The sequence below is a fragment of the Gossypium arboreum genome, chromosome 8, assembly GCF_025698485.1.
Source record: "Gossypium arboreum isolate Shixiya-1 chromosome 8, ASM2569848v2, whole genome shotgun sequence".
Taxonomy (NCBI): domain Eukaryota; kingdom Viridiplantae; phylum Streptophyta; class Magnoliopsida; order Malvales; family Malvaceae; genus Gossypium; species Gossypium arboreum.
Window position 1 is genome coordinate 127,424,621 of NC_069077.1, and position 21,226 is coordinate 127,445,846.

The 21,226-nt window shown below is 32.4% G+C and overlaps 2 protein-coding genes and 1 long non-coding RNA gene across 4 annotated transcripts; 1 reads left to right on the forward strand and 2 right to left on the reverse strand.

Moving 5' to 3' along the window:
* Window positions 1–932: 932 nt before the first annotated feature.
* LOC108450626 (histone H2AX-like) lies at window positions 933–1,689 on the reverse strand. Its single transcript, XM_017748338.2, has 2 exons — window positions 1,375–1,689; window positions 933–1,275 (listed from the first exon to the last, which is right to left on the reverse strand). The coding sequence occupies exons 1-2, from the start codon at window positions 1,573–1,575 to the stop codon at window positions 1,054–1,056; spliced, it is 423 nt and encodes a 140-aa protein (XP_017603827.1). The 5' UTR covers window positions 1,576–1,689; the 3' UTR covers window positions 933–1,053.
* Window positions 1,690–9,103: 7,414 nt separating this feature from the next.
* LOC108452750 (uncharacterized) lies at window positions 9,104–10,543 on the forward strand. The gene is made up of 3 exons (XR_001866438.2): window positions 9,104–9,537; window positions 10,064–10,165; window positions 10,268–10,543. It is a non-coding gene; the product is annotated as an uncharacterized LOC108452750 (long non-coding RNA).
* Window positions 10,544–12,053: 1,510 nt separating this feature from the next.
* LOC108453834 (pentatricopeptide repeat-containing protein At2g30780) lies at window positions 12,054–17,798 on the reverse strand. Of its 2 annotated transcripts, XR_001866645.2 has the most exons (3): window positions 16,950–17,798; window positions 15,560–16,794; window positions 12,054–14,321 (listed from the first exon to the last, which is right to left on the reverse strand). XR_001866645.2 is itself a non-coding variant. In XM_017752160.2 (2 exons), exons 1-2 carry the CDS (start codon window positions 17,424–17,426, stop codon window positions 15,673–15,675), a joined length of 1,599 nt encoding a protein of 532 aa, XP_017607649.1. In that variant the 5' UTR covers window positions 17,427–17,798; the 3' UTR covers window positions 12,054–15,672. The 2 variants fall into 2 exon arrangements, 1 of the variants encoding a protein (XP_017607649.1); XM_017752160.2 differs by having other exon boundaries at window positions 12,054–16,794.
* Window positions 17,799–21,226: the final 3,428 nt, after the last annotated feature.

Here is a 21,226-nt window from a genome sequence, read left to right on the forward strand (position 1 = left end):
TCTGAAATCCCCAGCTGAACCAAGACTGACCATCAAATCAGCAGTTTTATTGGCTTCTTGGTAAGCATGCGATATACAAACCTCCCATGGTCTCTTGCAAATTTCGTTGATTCGCCTTACTAATGCAAAGTAATCCCCTGCATAGTCTACAGATTTTACCAGATTTAATGGCCTTCAAACTATCAGACTCGATCTCCACTTTCTTGTACCCTACTTGCCAAGCTACTTCTAAACCATCCAACAATGCCCAAAGCTCTGCTCGAGTAACATCCCAGTATCTAATTTTCCTGGAAAAACCCAATAGCCAAGTACCCTCCATGTACTTCCCTTTGGGCTCGTTCGGGAATGAGTTTAGAGGTACAGAAGTGCTTTTGGGCAGTAAAAGCAATCCCAAACACATAGCATTTGCAAGCAAATATGAACCCAACATGAGAAGCTAGAGAAAATTGGTGTTGTAACTTTTGGTTCATAAAGTTTGGAAAGTAAAAATACTTAAATGCCCTTATTCAATTTTTCATCTACCCAATTTATAGTACTTTACTGATTTTCTAGTTCGGATTTAAGGAAAACAAAAATATTCTTTAAATCACTTTAAATTGTAAATATTCGAGAATCGGGCAACATGTCTACTGCGATATGGGTTCTTTGGTTTGCCAAGAATAAACTCGATTGTTAACTTCATCAAAGCATTTGTCTCGGAACACGATCTGTTGGAGTCGCACCGGAAACCCAGCTCCGACATCCAAGTACTTGAATTTCAAATCTCATCTATCTCCTTCGCTTCAAACCTTTACCACGACAGTTTTTATATTTCATTGTACCCTTGCTTTACCATTCTAATTATATATGTGCACCTTTTTTCATAAATTGACTGAAGGAGATTTTGGTTCTAAACATGAACGAACAAAAATAAAATTGAAAACCTAAAAAAGTTAGAATAAAAGATTCAATTCTACGCTTTCTTTACTAACACGTTTATACATGTAAAAAACGAACTGTTTCATTACATGCTATCCCAAAAAAAAAATTCACCCCAATGCACTACAAGATCCTCTAAAATTCTTGAGAAACAGATCCAATCTCGCCCTTCCCTTTCGAAGCCTTCTTTGGCAGCAGATTCTGATGAATGTTTGGCAAAACTCCACCATTTGCAATCGTCACACCTCCCAACAGCTTGCTCAGTTCTTCGTCGTTCCTCACAGCCAACTGAATGTGCCTTGGAATGATTCTGTTCTTCTTGTTGTCCCTTGCTGCATTTCCAGCCAATTCCAAAACCTGTAATATTAAAGAGACCCCAAACAGATCAGTTACTCCGTTTATTAAAAAAATCTAAGAGATTTCCGCATGATAAAAGATAGTTCCGCTTAGACAAACCTCAGCAGCTAGATACTCGAGAACGGCAGAGAGATAGACAGGGGATCCAGATCCGACGCGCTCGGCGTATCGTCCTTTCTTGAGAAAACGTGCAACTCGACCGACGGGGAATTGGAGTCCGGCTTTGCTGGATCGGGAAACGGCTTTAGCCTTTGACTTGCCCCGGCCTCCTTTGGTGGTTGTTGCTGCCGCGGAGCTCATGATTTGCAGATTTGTTTGGATTTCTTTTCCTTTTTGAAAGATTGATTTCTGTGAAGGAGAATATTTTGTAATCTTTGCAATTGGTTTTGGTGGGAGACGAGGCGAAAGGGATCTTATTATATAGAAGGGAGAAGGTGGGTTTTGATTGGCTGTTTGGGTTTCACGGAGATGGCCAAAGTGGTTTGTCTTTTCGTATCCAGGATTGCCAACGTGGAGGTATGTGACAAATATGTGTTTTGATTGGTTGGATTTGAATCACTTGGACCGCCAAGGTGGGGAAACTGTTGGTTTTTGGCGGGATTGAAAGTTGAAACTTTTAGATGAGGCGGGAAGTAAAATAATTTGGTTGTTTTTCTTGAATGTTCTTTTTTAAGGTTGAATCACTGTTTCACTCCTAATTTGTGTAGATTAAATGTGAATAACTTTAAATATGTTCAAGTTAAAGCCTAATTATGCGTGGGTCTTCTCCAGATTATCCAATCACATTTATATTATTTGTATTTTGTAATTGTGATTTTTAAATAATAATAATATCAAAGTTAAATTGAAAATTTAATGTATTTAATTTTTTAAGTTAGTTTTACAATTTTATTGTATTGTTAAATGTATTTTATCAAAAGACAACATCTCACTTGATTAAACTAAGTCACACCAAAACCTACCGAAAAATTTTCACGCCAAAATGACAAATGTTTCAATCATTTTTAAGTAGACGTGCATAAAGTAAGAATGAGTGATCAAAAGTATATGTTGAACTTGAGGAAGAGACGAAGTTTGAAATTTGAGATGGAATTATTGATAACTATATTTGTATTTTTGCTTTGGTCATTAAATTTTAAAAATTTTAATTTAAGTACTAAACTTTGTATTCGTTTTATTTTAGTCACCATCGTTAAATTGATAATGTAAATAATAGTGTCACCTTTTTTAACTGGTATAATAACATATTTAGTCCTCAATACTTACATATTTTATCAATTCGATTCTAATTCTAAATAATTCAATAAATTTAACCCTTCACGCTTATAAATTCTATTAAACTTCTTAACCAAAACTTTTATCTTTTAAAATAGAGATATTCGTCGTCTATAAACTTGTAAAACCTAAAAAGAAAAGAAAAAAATTTCTCCAATTTGTCAAATATGCTAATCAAAAATTTCTTTTGATTCAAGGATTATTATCACAGGATAGTGAAAGTTTAATTTATTTAAGTGAGGTTTAAAAAATCTCATGTTTAATTTACTTTTTACTTTTTTATTTTATTAAATATATATATACGATTATGTTTTTTTTATTTTACTTGTGGAAATATCAAACTCAATAATAATCTTATTTTACTATTTATACTTGTTTTTTATCTCAAATTTTAATATCCAAGAAAACATAAATAAATTTTATAACAATTCACATCCACAAAATATTCAAATTAAGATTAATTGCATTGAATTTTAATTTTATGTTTTGTTTAGTGGAAACATTATAATTTACCTTTTACGGTTTATTAATTTATGCTTATTATTAAAATTTTCTCTTGAATAGTTTTAAATTAGAAAATTTTAATGGACAAAAATATGCACATACATGCATTCACTATAATTCTTCAATAATAAGAGATATTATTGAAAAGATGAGTGATTGTGAAATGGAGATGGTATTATGTGATGCCAAATATTTATATTACTAAGTATATTATATTTTCATAATTAGAGAAGTTTTTTTTCTTTTTGGGTTTTACAAATTTATAAATGCGAATGCCTCTATTTTAAAAGTTGAAAGTTTTGGTTCAAATTAATAGAATTTGTAAATGTGAAAGGTTAAATTTATTGAATTATTTAGAATTAGGAACAAATTGATAGAATATGTAAGTATTGAGGACTAAATATGTTATTATACTACTTAGAAAAAGGTTTCCTATTATCAATTTAACGACGGGTGACCAAAATAGGAACGAACACAAAGTTTAGTGTCTAAATTGAAAATTTTTAAAATTGGGTGACCAAATAAAAATACAAACATAGTTGGGTGACCATTTGTATAGTTAAGCTAAAAATAAAACCTAAAGCAAAAATCTATTTCACTTAAAAAGACTTGCATAAGAACTTAAAATAACCTCTAATGGTAGACCTATAACAACAATTTGTTATCATGCCAATTTTTAAATTATTTAAATTTGAAAAAAATAAAAAAAAATCAAATTAAAATAGAGAAATTCAATAGGAAAAAATTGAAACAATTAATTAAAATTAATGAGAACTCATAAACTATTCTTTTCTGATGAAATTGGCTTTTCAGCTTATTACTAAGCCGGATAAGTTATGGGTTAAGATTCCGCAGCATAAATATATGATGCTTGAGGTTTGTCTCCTTCTTTACATAGAACTAATAACTCTTATACTTGGCAATCAATCAATATGGTGTGGAAATCTTTCAGTCGAATATTTGTTGAAGTATAGGTAACAGATGGTCTGTTAATTTTTTTCATGGATAACTGGATGCAAGATTGGGATCTCTTCATAGATATTTACGACAATCAATGGTTGTTCCCATGGAGGCCAAAGTTGCAGATATGACAAACTCGAATGGTGGTTGGAAATGGAGTGTACTAACTCAATGCTTTGATAAGCAGATTTTGGAGCATATAGCTACTTGCCTCCTCCAATGGAGGATTTGGGAGATGATGTTTACTTATTGAAGAATAATGACTTAGGTAAGTTCTCGGTTAATAAGGCTTATAAAAGTTAGATTCAAGTTGACCCTAATGCTCATAACGATGTTTGGAGAGTAATTTGGAAGAACATTCTGCCTCCTCAAATAAAGAATTTTTTATGGTTGATGCTAAAGAAAAGACTGTTAACTAATCATGAAAGAGTCTAAAGGAGGTTGACGAATAATAGCAGTTGTATTCCATGTGGGAACTGCCAAGAAACTCTCATCTACACGTTGCGCGATTGCAACATTACGAAATGTATTTGGTCTAAAACTATTGCTACTAATGATTATAATAATTTTTTTGAGTAGATTTAGAAGACTGTATGATATCATATTTAAAGAACTAGTCAGATTTTGGTTTTGGAGTTGTTAAATGGGATTTTTTTTTTTTGCGGTTACTTGCTTGTTTATTTGGAAGTACATGAAATATTTTAGGGAAAATATGATAGTACTAAAATGATAGTAGGACAAGCTGAAACATTCGCCATTCACATAAGCAATGCAACAACAAAAGGGTTGAAAGAAGATTCATCCAAAACTACTGCCATCAAATGGAATGCACCTTGTTAAGGTTGGGTAAAGATTAATTCTGACGGAGCTACTGTAGAGAATAGAAACTGGTCAGCTGTAGATGGCGTTTTACGTGACTCACATGGTAATTGGTTAGTAGGATTTTGTCGATTCATTGATAGAGGTTTTGCTATAACTACTGAGCTATGGGCGATCCTCCATGGTCTTAGAATAGCTTGGCAGAAGGGATACACTAAGGTGATAATTGAATCTGACAATAAAAGTGTAGTGGCTATGCTAACAGATGTTTCAATAGAGTCATCATCATTAACAACTTTAGTTCAAAGAATAAAGGAGGAATGTAGGGGCAATTGGACTGTGAAAATTCAACATATCTTCCATAAAGTGAATAAAGTGGCTGATTACATAGTGTCTTATTCTATGAAAAAATATGATATGGAAATTATTGATTTCCCTATGTTTGATGTTAGGCAACTTCTTTTAGAAGATAAAATGGGAGACTTCTATGTAACAAACATTAGGTCTTAAGATTGTTGTATGCCTTCCTTACTTATCAAAATAATAATAATAAATTGATAGTTAGGCATGTGTGAATTAAACATATATATACTTATACCTTGGAAGGTAATATATAGAATTAAATAAAGCGTAAGGAGTAAACAGCAAAATTTTAATCTTCTGTATTACGGGTGGTAAGTTGTAATTGAGAGTTGACATTGTGTTGAATTTCTTTATATATCTAAGTTTGTGCTCTCATGTTTCATTTTTAATAAATATATATGTTTTTCTATGCTTAGCTCAATAAGTAATTAGAATTAAAAAGATATCAAAGGTGAACATGTTTAAAAAAGGTATGTATATATCTTTAACTCCTTGATACGTACGAAGTACGCTAAATAAGTCTGTGTTTAATGGATTATTCGATATGTTTGAGATATGTTTAACGAACGTGTATATGTTTACTTTACGATTTCTAATTGCTATCTTGTTGGATATATATTTCGTGATACAATCTGACAATATTGATGTCAAACATGGTTGAGATACATAAAAAAATATAAATATTAGTGATTATGAAACCGTATTATGATAATAGTATGTTATTTTGATTATAATGTGTTTTGATGAATTAATAATAGTGAATAATTTATACCCTATTAACCACGTCGAATTGAGTTACGGGTATAATAGGCATGCCATAAGGTCCATTTTTGATAGGTGGGAACTTCAATGCTATGTGTGTATTATACTATGATAGTTCTCCAACACTCTAGGGGTCAAGAACATATCACTAGCTCAAATACCGTGGGGGTATGAGCGCATTCTGGTGTGGTTGCTAGGATAGGTGCATTTATGTCCAATTAACACTTCAGTGCGTATACTAGTGCATTGATGGACTGATCTGCGTATCTGTCCTCAAATTTGAGTCAATTAATATGGGCCAAAATGAGAAAATGAATGTGAAATATAATTGATAATTAAATGTGATTAAAATATAAAATTTTATGCTAAGCATATGTGTTATTGAAATGGAAATATAATGATCACATGAGATATGGTTTGATATGATTAAATAGATGCAAATATCCTAAAGGTGTATTAGAACTTCGATATGTGTAAGTAAACATTACATTAATACGATCATTGTTACATGGTAAATGACTATGGAATACTCGAGAGTTTAATGTTTCATATAAATATTTGGTTATATTTATATTGATAATGAAGTGGTTTTGATTAATATGTATATTCATGTTACTTAGCTTATTAATTTGATTTCTATTGTGATATAATTGAATTTGAATTATATTAGTATCATTGTGTAATCAATACTTAGTGTACGATTATGTTTGTTTTCGTGTGCAGGTCTCTATTTGGTTTAGTAAATTGAAGTTATAAAACATCCAAGGTCAATAACTCAACTCAACCCAAATCATGTTTGAATTTGTTGTATATATGTTAAGTTAATGGCATGTACAGGTTTAGTCTTATATATGCTTTGGTATTTAGTCCTATGTGGCTTAGGAAACTAAATTCAATGCTTCATTTGGTAGATTAAAATGCTTGATTATAAGTGTTAACTTATATGGTTAACTTTGTTAGCCTGTGGTGGTTTTAAAGGCCATGTTTGTAAGATGTATAAATATGTCTAGCATGTTAATTTGATGTATAAATGATTGGTAAAAAGTTGGTACAAGATAGGTGTGAAATAGATGATAAGTTGTAAGCTTAAAAATACTCATTTTAGGTCATTTTATGGTACTGTCTCGAGATAGTAAGGGCATGTCTCAATACCATAAGAATAAAAATGTTCATTTCATACCTTTCTAGGTATGGATCTTAAGACACATTAAACATGCCTCAAGAAATTTATTGTTAGGACTTGAAACATCCAAACAATGAATATAAATAACCAAAACAAGGGAGTCATGTCCCAAGATATAGTCTCGAGACTTATCTAATCTTGAGACATTAAAACATTGAAGCTAGGGGTTTAAATCAATGGAAACATGTCTTGAGACATAGACCTCATATCCTAAGATATAATCTACATATTTGATAGTTTGAGTCTGAATTCAAATTTCGACTCTTATCTAACTTCGTGTAACCCCTAGTGTTAATCATTAAAGATATTTGAAATTTATAATGCATGTACATGGATAATAATAATAATGATTAATATGAATTTGTATGTCGTTTACAAGTTAAAGTGGTAGAAATGTATCGAGATAGTCTGAGTTGCTTCGACAAAATAATGTAACATCACACATTCAGATCTCATGACCGGGTTGATTGTGGGATGTTACAGTAACAATATACAATTTGTTATTCTTCATCAATTTTAAGAAATATTTATGAATTATTCTCGTCTCAACATTGCTTACTTGTTTTTATCATTTTAATGAACTGACATTATGCATTGTCATTACATTCCTACTTCTTATCTATTATTTTCCAATGCGATTTATTCTTTTCACTTATATTCATTTTCCAATTCTGGATTAATACAAATACAATTGTAACAATAATTTGTTATTAAATTTGAAAGCAATATCTATTATTGATCTTGAAAATGGCAACTTTAGTCCATGAATTACTTTTCATATATATTTTACTTGGAAGGAAAGTTCAAATTTGATTACCAGATGTTTTAAGGTCTGTAATGAAAACTTGTAAAATTATCGTCTACAACAAGAATATGAATATGTGGGATGATGAATGATCATATTTGTTCTATCATTCTTTTGAATAAAATTTATTCAACCTGCTATCTCTTTTGTTCAAGTAAACCTTAGTCAAGGATTGTTTTTGGCATGAAAGATATCTTAATTAAAGTTTTCGTATATCAAATAATAAATATGACACCCCTTTTAAGCTTAATAACTTTTTGAAATGAACCTTAGCTAAAAGTCACTAAATAGCAGAGGTAAAGGCAAACGAGTTTGAACTTATTATTGAAGAGAGAGAGATGAAATGAAGGAGAAGATGAAAACAATTAAGTAAAAATGAAATTGAAGATGATTGTTGATTTCAAACTTTAAACATATATTTTGGTCATTTATTATCCTCTCCTTAAATCTTAACATTGACCTATATTACATACCTTAAAAATCTATTTTCATCAAGTCTGTTATCTAAATTAAAAGTTCATATTCAAATGATTGCTACTTTTGGAGTATTATATGTCTTTGAAAGGAAAAGGACTTTAGAGTGAAAGAAAAAAAGCAATATAAAGTGATCCAATAATGTAAAAGAAATTAAGGTGAAAAATGGACTTAGATTGATATCAAAGTTCATTGTTAAATGATTCGTTGATCCACAAAAGAATTCTTTTTTTCTTAAGGTATCTATTGGAGCGAGCCCAGTAATTAATCCTCCGCATTCTATAGGCCCATTAAAGATATAGATGCTGACCACAAGTTTTAAAGCTGCTCCATACTCAGGGCGAGGATTAAACCCTCAACCACCGGTTAAGGTAAAAGAGACCTTGTCATCTCACCTAACTCCTGTGGTTACAAAAGAATTCTTTAAATAACATGAATCAATACTCTTTGAAAGAGGAACGGATTAAAATTGAAAACCCAACAAGAGATTTAAATTGTTAGGACATGTAGTTGATATGGTATATCATAAAAATAATTTAGATATGGAATGGTTTGACTTTCTAAGTAAATTATGAATTAAATTGCTTACACTTATCATCTTATTCATTGTTTGATGATGTTAGAACCCTACCTAAATATCGATTAATATGTTGATTTTCGATTTCCCTTCTAATTTTGGTCTTTGCATCTTCTCTTTCAACATTAACAGCTTGTTTGGTTCAATGTAATAGGTAAACCATTACAATTCTATTCAATGTGCCCACCACAAACAATAGTTTGGTTGAGTGGAATACCCTGTTACGGGTGTATTCCATTACAGCCTTATACAGAGAATAGAGAGCATTTCTATTCCCTCTCCTCCCCACCGAATGGTCATTCGTTGTTCAGAAAATCATTCATCTCCCCAATTTCTCACCTTCTTTCCTTCCTTTCTTCCTTAACCTCTAACCAGTAGAACTCCTCTCACTTATCTCCTTCTTGTAAACATTTTCCTCTATTCTTTTGTTCCTTTCATTTTCCTATCTACAAATTTTTCTTAGCCTAAAATTTTTCTTCTCTTTTTGTTATCCATTTGAGTAGATTTTTCTTTCTTCGCCTTCATCGGAGTCTTCTTCAGGTAAATCTTTTCACTTTTCCATTGTTTCTTTCGTTTTCCTCTCTGCCAATTTAAGTAATCTGTTATGGGTTTTTTTTTCCTCATTTGATAGCTTACTTAAATGGCCAGTCATGGCTAAGAACAACACTAGAGAGATTAAAAAGCTTTATTTTTAATTAAAAAATCCCCTCTTTTCCTTTGAAAGTAATCATCCATTCTTCAGAGAGGAGTCCTCATTTTGTTGTTGCTTCTAAAGTTTTGACCTGTTAACTCTAAAAATTTGTAGTTTGAAGTACCATGTAGTGTAGGATTAAATTGGGTTTGGAAACCATTGATGAATGAATTTGAATAGAAAGTTCAAAATTTACCTCTAGTTGACATGCTGAACAGGGTTAGAATGACCACAATATCATGCATTTTTGTTTCTAATTCAAACTCTAATGATTGTTAGGCTATGTGCTACTCTATTATCATGTTTGAAAGTTTTAAGAGTGTGTATGTTAATGGATTGTAAATCTAAGGGGTACTTGTTTATCGTGGGAATCAGATAACTGGAGTGTTAAGGCAATCCGAAAAAAGACCACTGGAATTGGTAGGATGATGTATCTTCGCCATGTTCCTCGTAGGTTCAAGATTCGTTTCAGAGAAAGTACGAAATTGCTAATTTCATTATATAAACAAATTCTGTTCTAGTTTAAGGGCTTTTCCCCCTTTCATTTTGTTAAATATTTGTGTTGGATCATGATACTAGGTACTGAAGCAGCACCGAAGAAGAAGGTTGCAGCAGCTTTGGCTTAAGTTGGCTATGAGGTTGTTTTGATGAATCCATCCATTTTAGGAAAAGTTTTATGGGAACATTACATGAGAAATGTCATTTATTATATTGAATGCTTTTAAATATTTGTAGTTTCTATTTTCATGTAGCTGCTTAGGCTATTGTTGCTTGACACTTAATTACTGGATATTTTTGTGGATGAAGTTAATCATGTGCTTGTTTCGGTTATGATGCCCTTCATCTTGTTTCAAATTATAGTCTTCTTTATTCGAGTATTGTTGTTTGAAGTATTTTCTACATCTTGTGAGTTACATTCTAGAAAAGTATAATCTTTGCTTGGCACTTACCATAATAAAATTGGAGGTATCAGTCCTTTTTATTATATAAATTCTGCAGCTGATGCTGAAACTTCACTGTTCCAAAATACATGTTTGATGGTATGTGCTGTGAATCAGATTATATGATTTTAAAATTTTCTTTGTTTATTCCATTTGAGGTTTAGGTTCTTTGCTTATCTTAGTGTATTTGGCATGATATTTTTCTAGCCCAATCTCTTATGTCTAACCACATGCATTAATTGGTGGAACCCAAAATTTGTGGTCCGATCATAAAACTGGAAAGTTGAACAACTGATTGTTTGCAAATCATTTTTATTCTTATTTTTTTGTTTTGTCATGGTTGTATTGGAGTTTGCTATTATTTTGTAATAAACCATGGTTTATCCTGTTTACTCACTTGCTGAATCAGAAGTTGAAGGATTGGCTAAGTCTAGAAATCGGAGTAAACGAATCCTTTAGAAAACCCTTCCATGTCTGTGCAAGCTAATTCTGAATTGTGAACATATTATTAAATGAAATTAATTTTTGATAGTTAAACAACAACTTGAATCCAATCAAATTGGATATATGGTACGTAACCCCCAATAGTTAACGGTTGCAAATTAGAGGAGGATTATTATTGAACAGAACAGGTAAATTTCTGATTATGTTTGTTAATGGTTGCAAATTGGAAGAGAATTATTATTGAACAGAATAGATAAATTTCTGATCATGTTTGTTTGTTTATTTATCAAGTTATTAATATATATATTCGTTAAAAAAAATTAAAAGTTGTATCCGCTTTCGCTTATTAAAGTAAAATATATTCATTTAAATTAAGTGAATTTTTTGGGGCATATTTTTGAAAAATGAAACATTTTTTTTACTTTAGATATAAAATAATCAAACAAAAATATAATACTTATATAATAAATAAACAAAATAAGCGAAGCAATAACAATTATATAACAATCAAACAATGAGTTTATAAACCAAATTCAGTTTAATAAATTGAATCTCAAACTTTTTGAGATTGTAAAATTTTATAACATATGGATTATGATATATAAACTAATGAAATAATGAAACTTTTATTAATATATGAATATTATGTTTGAATGTGAAATATAATTACGAAGTTATTTATTACTTCTAATATTTAATTATTTTTATTGTAAAATAATTAAATTATTTGTTTTAATATTTTAGCACATTAAATATATATTGCGTTTAAAAATAATAAAGTGATTATATATGTTTTTATAGTATTATATATTTTGATTTTTAATTCATATAATAATAATTATATTAAGAATGTTATTAAATTATTTTTAATAATAATCTTATTAAAATTTAATAACAATAATCATCTACTTTAAAAAAATCGCTAAAAGTATTCTGGTCATTTTAGTTTTTTTTCCTTATGCTATTACAACATCATTCCATTCAACCAAACACAAGAATATTATTACAGTTCTATTCCATTCCATTCAACCAAACAGTTGAATTACTTATTACAACTCTATTCAATTACAGCCCTATTCATTCCATTACAGTGAACCAAACTTACTGTAAAACTTGCTCTAACAAAAATTGAGGTTTTTCACCCTTGTGTAAATAAATGATGCATTGCATTTGTTGACGTGATGATTGAAAGGATAGATTCCTATACTATTTCTTGAAAAACTGACATGAGAATCAATTAGAAAGCTACAAACTCCGATAATTAAAGGATCTAACAAAGGCATTCCTAGATTAGCATAAGTCATGACCCACACTACAAAGTATGCAGAAGAAACTGACTGACAATTCTAAACAATATGCACAAAGATGGAGGGATTGACAATACGAGTATAGCCACTGCTAATAGAACAGGAGAAGTTGTCTTCTTTGTCAGCACCAGTGAGCTGATGAAGAAGTGGGTAGTGCCACAAAGAATTTTGTTGATACAGTGACATTAGAATAGCTTCTTGAGAATGTCATCAAGTGTGGGAGGATGGAAAATGCAGATACAACAATAGCCTAGATAGAGGACTGCTCTTGTTTAAGGAAAAAGAGGGCGAAACCCATATGGTGGATCTTATCTTACCTACTCATATCCTTACCAACCCCTACTACTGACCACCAAATCCTTACCAACCTACATCACCACTAACTTTTCACCAAAGTTTTCGCCCCAATCAACTGCTCTTACGATGAAACTTAGAATAGTTCATCGGGCTCATTCAAAAACAGCTTGCTGCTTCAATTCATTCAAAGCTAAGAAATCCTCTCTTTCACCACAAACTCAAAAAGGGATAATAATCAAAGATAAGAAAGTTAAAAAAGAAAAACATTTGAAAGAGTAACTTGAGAAAGATAATGAGAACTCATACATTTCAACTAAAATAGAAATAATACATATGTAGCCCGTTAATTCCATAAAGATTAAACACACCAAAAAGAATGTTAACAGCAACTAGGAAAACAACAATTTTATTATTCAAACTTATGAGATTTGATCAATCTTTTTCCTTTTTTTACATTTTCTAGATCTAAGAAAATAAAAGATAAGTTTAAGAGAAAAGAATCCAAAAGAAGAAAGTTGAAATGGAAAAGCATTTGATTTAAAAATTGATATGACAAATTCATGGATATTTAGAACAAGGTAAGGATATTTAAACAGGAGGATGAAATCGAATCAATACAACTAATTGAACCAAGTTAAAAAAAGCGATTAAATAAACTGTTAAACCAATTTTCTCTCTTTTTATTTATTTATTTTTATAATAACTTATTTGATCTGGACAAATCAAGAACCGATGGCAAAAACATTGAGGAAAGGATATTAGCTTAAGAATTTCTTTTAAGAAAAAAGAGTTAAATGTTGATTTTGAAATTGCCCGCTTTATTAAAAAAAAAGCCAAAACTAAAATAATTTTAATATTGAGGAATCCCTGAAATTTTTTATTGAAATTTGATTTGCATATGCATGATTTGAGTAAAGAGCTCACAGACATAAGCATCATCGACGGATTCTGTAAGGAACAAAAACCAGGGATCATTCAGGCAACGAAATAGCCAAAAACTACATGAAGTCAATATATAAGCAACTATTTTTTTATGTAAAATATTTGTTAATACAATCCAAAGCTAAAGTTATCTCTAATTGAAATGATTCAGACCATTTTTTCCAATCACTCATTTCCCTTTATAGAGTAAGAACATAGCTAGAATTCTGAATTTCCAATGCATTTGTATATTAGAACACTTCAATTGCTCTGCCACTGTATTTTATGGGAATATACTATAACCTGTTAGTCAAGTAAAAGTTCCTGGCAGATGGCCAGCATCCCCTAAAGGTCGATTTTAACTTTACGATGCGAATAATATCACAGGCTGAGAACACGACTACACTAAGCAAGCAAACTAAGATCATCCCAATGATCCCATTCAACATGTACATCAGAAAGATGCTACATTCAGCTCCCTTTCTCATAGACGACAAGCTCTCCTCCTAGGCTCAAATTGCCAACACATTATCAGTCCCTGAGTTTTAAGGTAAAGAAGATTTGGTCTTTTTCTAACTACTATTCTATAGAAAATGGTCAAGTTCATTAGCAAGCAGCAAGAAAAACACATGATATGATCCTGAATGTCCTAGTGAGTTTCATTCATTCACTGTCGCAATCATCTTATGGGTAGTCTCAGCCCATCAAGCAATGTAGCCCTTTCTGCAATTACATGGTTAGCCAGTCAATTGCAGTATACCATAAAGAATAAACAGACCAAAAACATTTTTAAATTTTTTTTCAAGATTGAGCAATTATCCAACTCGGCATGAAGGAAATCAGACAAAATGCAGATTTTCAAGTTTCTAGTCCTAACTAGAAAAAAGAAAATGATACTAGGGGTTTAGTGCTTCACAAGCATTGTCAAGTAACATCATCTTAGGTGAACATAGAATTGAAATGATTTTCAGACTGCAACTAATCCCTAGCAAGATAATCATCTTACACTGGTTGAAAGAATTTAGCAAGTCCAGAAATTATGTTTCCCCATAGAGGTATATTGATATAGCTCAAGGAAATGCATGATCCCCCCTGCACCCTTTCTTCTCAATTCAAGAATAAGATATCACTAGCCAAGTTAATGTTGCATAGGTTGGTAATGGGAGGCAATAAACTGCTAAGTCAGAGAAAAAATCTGTTGGGATTTAACAAACAATTCATTATTCGAATAACCTATGGAACCTAACAATGTGCTACATGATAACTCATGACACTCCCAGATGTTCCATCTATCACTGATAGGTTTAGACATATAAACAATTACTCTATAGTCAGAAGCGAGAAACCATACTTCTTGTTTGGTCCAAGCCGGTGAGATAAAACCACTATGATCTACTGGCAGACCAGCAAGATATACTGATATTTACTGCATGAAACAGGTTATATGCAATGGGGAACATACAGCAGAGAGAGACACCTTTAACATATTTACAGCAACTAAGGAGTCCAGATCCAGTTCAAGTAATACTCTCCTATAGCTTTCTTCTCAAGTCATTCTTAGAACCTGGTGATTCCACCAGGAACTTATATTTCTCCTAAAGTAGTGGTAAAGCTGACCAATTACAAGTGCAATCCTTTAAATAGCCAACCAGCTCTAACTAACTCCCAATGTTCTTGGAGCTACTATTGGTGCTTGCTATAATCAAGACAAAAATAGCATAAAGTTTAGATATTAGGCTAGGATCAAATGATGATTGTTATTAAGATGAAGAATAACTTCACAATGCCAGAAAAAACTATGATGGCTGTTGAATCATACAATAAAAATTGGAGGAAAGAGCTCAAGTGACGCTTTTTTGGGGGGGGGGGGGTCAAGTACATGATGTATCATTTCCTAGTGACAACATTTCATAGAACACCAACACTTGGGGGAGTAAGTCAAACCAAGACAAGATGTGTACCTACGGGTAATTTCAAATCTCCATTCAGTGCTGTGATCATGATGAACCAGAAATGCTAATCGGCTAAACGTTTCCTGCAACTTCTGTCGGTACATTGCTTCACAAAAGATTTATTATGAAAGAAATGTTTCCAACGGAATTTGATAGCCACGTTTGCACATCAATCCCACTACAGTCTCAACCTTATGTCTTTTACCACACATTAAGTATGCCTTGTACAATATGAGAAATGTCTTTTTAGTGTGATTGATGCGGACATTATTCATCTCATTAAGGACATTCTCCATTTCTTCCAAGCGCATCTGTAAGCCATACATGACCATTTTGCAATGATACAAAGACCTGCAGATTCTCCATCCAGCACATTCTGCGCGCTTTATAAAACTTGCCAGTTTGTCCACTGAATTGTAACGGAAATAAGTACTGATAATGCAACGCATTACAGGAACAGTAAATACAGAGGCCTTGAGCTCAAAAGCCTCGTCAATAAACTTCTCCATATTCTCTAAATTATTCTCCTGAGCATAAAGTCTAATCAACAACACATGTAACCAAGGCCTGTATTCATCTTCTGGAATTAGCCTTAACAGTTCCTCAACCTTTTTAGTCCTATCCTTGACTGAACTCTTGCAATATGCACATATCATGGCTCTGATCAATGGGGTTTTGACATCCACCTGATGCTTTAACATTTGGTATGTCTCTTCCATTTGATCCAATTTCCCTGAGTGTGCATATCCTCGAAGCATAAGCAAGTGAGTATCAATATCAGGCTTAACTGGTCCAGCCTTCATCAAATGGAAAGTTCTTTCCATCCGATCCCACATCCAAGCAGTCACATATGCAGCAATTAAATTGTTATAGGTACTTACATTAGGGAAGAGATTTAAATGTTGAATCTCCTGAAATGCTGCCTCCATGTGATCAATCAGCATCAAACGACCAAAGACTGATATAAGAATGTTATAAGTTACAATTGAGGGACTACAATACGGTTCTTTTTTTAGATTCCGAAACACTAATTGGCATTTGTCAATGAGACCATTGAACATATAGGCACTCATTAACGCATTGTAGGTAGAAGTTGTCTTGAGCCGCTTACTATCAGCCTCGGAAAAGAGCTCAACAGCAAGATCTACATTCTCAATCCTACCAGCAATAGTGATGCCACTAGCATATTCTTCCGACGTCATGGGATAACCTTGTTCTATCTTTCTTCTCCTCCAATTAAATACCTGAAGGAACAGTCTACTATGAAAACATATATCCAACATATACCAATGTCTACCATGGAGCTTCAAACCCCCCCCCCCCTCACAACAAAAACAAAAACCCAGAAAATATTTCATCCTAAATCCAAACAAAAAAGAAGAAAATTAGAAAAACATACCTCCAATGCCAAATTAGGCCAAGAACACAGATTTTTCAATAACTCTGAAAAAGCACGGTCATCGGTTTCTTTGGTACGCGCAGGCACACCACCCTGATATTCATAACACCCAAGTAACCAATCACCTCTCCCCTCCAAAATCTGGACCACTTCCCCTGAAGAATAAACACCGTTAACCAATTCCATTCTGAGCTGAAACACTTTCTGCATCAATTCCTGTTTGGGGCGGCGTTGGGAGTCTGCCAGAGAAAGCTTTTCAATGAACAAGCTGATAACATTAACGGGGACTTTATTGGGCAGGGGAGCATGCGTGGCAGGGGCAACAGTGTCTCCATAAAATCTGAAAAGGGAGGATCTTGGAGTAGCACTCGAAAGTGAGATTAAAGATTTGGGTTTCGAAGGGTGCCTGTGGAGATTCAATAGCAGCTTCTCCGATTGGGCTGCTGCAGCGTCTGAGATTTTTAGAACGCGCTTCATTGGGATCCCAAGGGAGACATGGGGTATTTCGGCAAAAAAAAAGAAGTTAGGGCTTAAGGAGGGTTTTAGCGAAGAAGACGATTCCTGAGATTGGAAATAGCCAAATAGGTGGGGAGGTAACGATTCAGATTTGGTGGCTGATTTAAAAAGCGGGACGACAAATTGTCTCCAATCTTACATTTACCCTTAACGTTGCTATAGCTTGGATAAGCCGGACCGGGTCGGGAGACGATGCTTCTGAAACAAACCCAGCCGCCACCCGTACCGTATATCTATACTTTAACCCATAGTTGAGTTGCACTCGAATTAACCCACTATCAACTTAATTGAAATAAAAATAAAAAGGGAAAGACTTCCTTTTAACAGTCCCTAAAATTCAATCAATTTCACTGCCAAATATAAGCCCTTATTTCTTTTCGATTTAATAGTAGAATTTTATATTTATAATTTATTTTTACTTATATTTAATATAAATTTTAATATTAATTAAATATTTTATAAAATTATAAAACTCTAAATATATAAAAACAAAAAAATTAAAGAAACAAAGAAGTAAAAAAATCTAAACCTTAAATATGATTGAATTCTAAACAATAAATATTAAAATTTGATATTAAATCTTAAAAAATATTTAAAAAATAAAATTAAGAAATATTAAAATTTGTGGCTGAAATTTATTTGTGAATTCTTTTGAGTTTTGCCTTACTGTTATATAACATTTTTTCAAATAAAATACCTTACTTTTCAAAATAAATTATATTATTTTGAAAGAGATTTTTATTTCAATGTTACAAATATATTTATTACATAACTTTATTTTTACTCATATTGTGAATGTCTCATAATTTATTATATATTACATGGCTATTACTTTATGGCAAAGTTTAGTCTCTTTTTTATTCATTTTGTCATTTTAGCCCTTATTCTTTTTTTAGGGGGTAATTCTGGCCTTTTAATTTTTAAATTTAGTCAAATTGTTTGCTTTTGGATGGAAAATTGACTAAACGGTTTACAAAAATTTATCTTTAGTAGCAGTGAAGTATACGTAAAATGCCACATGAGCTACCACGTCAATATCATTAAAATTTTAACAGTTTAGTCAGATTTTCTGCCTAAAAGCAAGTAATTTAACTAAAATTTAAAGGTTGAGAGCCAAAATGACAAAAAAAATGCCAAAATGGAAAAAAAAAGAGTAAACGCTAAGGGCTAAACTTATCTTTATGCCTTACATCAATTGTTATACCCCATTCGTATCAAAGACACGTGGCTAGCAAAAAAGGCACCTGAGCAGTAAGTCTGCCACCAGAAAGCTGAGAGACCACTAAGTACTCACCCTTCTAGAGTGACCATCTTAGTAACGAGGGGCCTACTCTTCATTGGGAACATGAAGTTGTTGGTCACCAAACATCACATGGGCTCAATTTTTTTATCCTATCAAGTCAAATGAAACACAAAATCTATCATGTGACAGACATCCTGTAACAGCCCGATTTTGGGGCTAGTTGGAACAGTGGTTACGGAACCATTATTCCAAAGTCATAGAAATTATTTTAATATTATTTTATGTGTGATGGCATGATTATAAAGGTGCATGAAAAATTTGGTGAATTAATTTTAGCATTTGAGAACTTAATCGCGAAAAAGGACTAAATCACATAAAGTGCAAAAGTCCTATTTTGATAGCTAAGGGTGTCAAATAGCTAGAGAACCAAAATTGGGGGTCTTTAAAGGGTAAATAAACCCTAAAAAGAGTGCTTGGCTGGCCATAGGGACAAGAATGGTCAAAAAGTCAAATTAGGTGGGTTTTGGTAGCTTTTGACTAAAATAGAAATAAAATAAAAGAAGATATCATCCCTTTTCAACATTTCTTCTCCACCGAAAATTCAGCTTGGGTTTGAAAGTTTGAAAATTTCAGCAACTTGTAACTCTCTCAAGTAAGTGATCTTGATGGTTTTTCTTGATGATTTTTTTACTTTTAGAACCCTTGTAACATGAGCTTTCAAATAGGGGCAAAGCCAGAAAACTTTTTTAGGAGGGGCCGGATGAAATTTTAATTTTTTATAGTTTATATCTTTATAATTTGTAAAAGATTAAATCGAATTTTTATAATTTTAGGGGGGCCAAAGTGAAATTTTACCTTTATTAATTTAAAATTTTTAAAAAAATTTAAGGGCCTAAAATGTAATTTTACATTTTAGGGGGGCCGGGGCCCATGCCAGCCCCCGTGGCTACGACCCTGCTTTCAAATGAGGGGACTATTTTGAAAAATGGTTGAGAGTCTAGGGTTTTTACATGAAAGCATATGTGTTGTTAATTGAAATTTTATGGAAGAATATGAGTTATGGTTGTGTAATAAACAACTTTTGTGAAGTAGGTTCCATGAAAACCCTAACTAGGACCATTTTGCATAACTTGAAAATTAGATGATAAATGTGAGAGATAATAAAAATTTTGGGTTGCTGTAAGAGTAAAAAGGGTTTGGCTAGGCTTAAGATATTAAGAAATTCGATAAAAATCGATTTTCGGGGCTAGGGTTAAAATGATCATTTTGCAAAAGTCTAGGGGCAAAATGGTCAACTTGCCCAATTATGAATTTGTTAAGTACCTAGACCGATAAAATGTCTAAACTTGTGAATTTTTATCCTTTTAGATCAAGAACTACAAAATTCGAACCTAGACTGGGGGAAGGCCTAGCAAGTAGACTAAAACCGATTAGTCGCCTGCATTTTGTAATTCGAGGTAAGTTGTATGTAAATAATACAACTACATTTTTATTATATGTGTTTGAATTGATATAGCATAAATTGCTTGTTTGTGGAAATGATTATGTAGGATGAATATTGAGATAGTAGAATTCCCGCTTGAACCTTAAGAAATAAATCGGATACTCATGCCATGACATTTGGGTTATTTGTATGCTAGTGTAAGACATGTCTGGGACATGCATCGGCCACATTATGAGAGCCAGTGTAAGACCATGTCTAGGACATGGCATCAGCATTGAGACGAGAACTAGTGTAAGACATGTCTGGGACATGTATCGGCCTCGAGATGTAAGCCAGTGTAAGACATGTCTGGGACATGCATCGGCTACGAGATGTGTCAGTGTAAGACCATGTCTGAGACATGGCATCGGCACGGATATGTGATAGCTAGTGTAAGACTATGTCTGGGACATGGTGTCGGCCTCAATTTCGATAGTTAGTGTAAGACCATGTCTGGGACATGGCATTGGCATTACACCCAATGTTTGAGGCTTAATGAATATCTGATAGCATTCCAAATGGTTCAATGGTGAGAGTTACAGTTTAAGTTAAACGAGAAAAGTATAACCATGTTGTGATTGGTACAGGTACCTATTTGAAATGTATGAGATGTGAGCTTAATAAATGCTATGTGAATTGTATTGGATAGCGACGAGTAAGTTGTACTTATGCCTACTTTTGTATTATGAGCATGATGATGAATGGTAAAGTTGTTGTTATATTTATTTGCATGCAACTTACTAAGCTTTATGCTTACCCTATTCCTTTCCATTTTCTTATAGTGTCATCTCATTAGCTCATGGATCAACGGATGTCAGAGGCATCAATCACACTATCAATCGAAGCACTTGGTATAATTAGTTCTTAAATTTTAATTATGGCATGTATAGGACTCCTTGATTTTGTTTTAGTGTCACATTGTTTTGGGGCCAAATGTGTTGGCTTGTTTTAATATTTGACTCATTTTGTATAATGCCATGAAAAAAATGGCTAATATTCAAAGTTATTATATGAATGCAAAGTAGTCTTTCATAA

Excerpts from the sequence above, each read along its gene's own strand:
- LOC108450626 (XM_017748338.2), bottom strand. The coding sequence starts at position 1,575 with ATGAGCTCCGCGGCAGCAACAACCACCAAAGGAGGCCGGGGCAAGTCA. Across the intron at positions 1,276-1,374 it reads TCGAGTATCTAGCTGCTGAG|GTTTTGGAATTGGCTGGAAA; the intron begins GTTTGTCTAAGC and ends TTAATATTACAG.
- LOC108453834 (XM_017752160.2), bottom strand. The coding sequence starts at position 17,426 with ATGAAGCGCGTTCTAAAAATCTCAGACGCTGCAGCAGCCCAATCGGAG. Across the intron at positions 16,795-16,949 it reads GGCCTAATTTGGCATTGGAG|GTATTTAATTGGAGGAGAAG; the intron begins GTATGTTTTTCT and ends CTGTTCCTTCAG.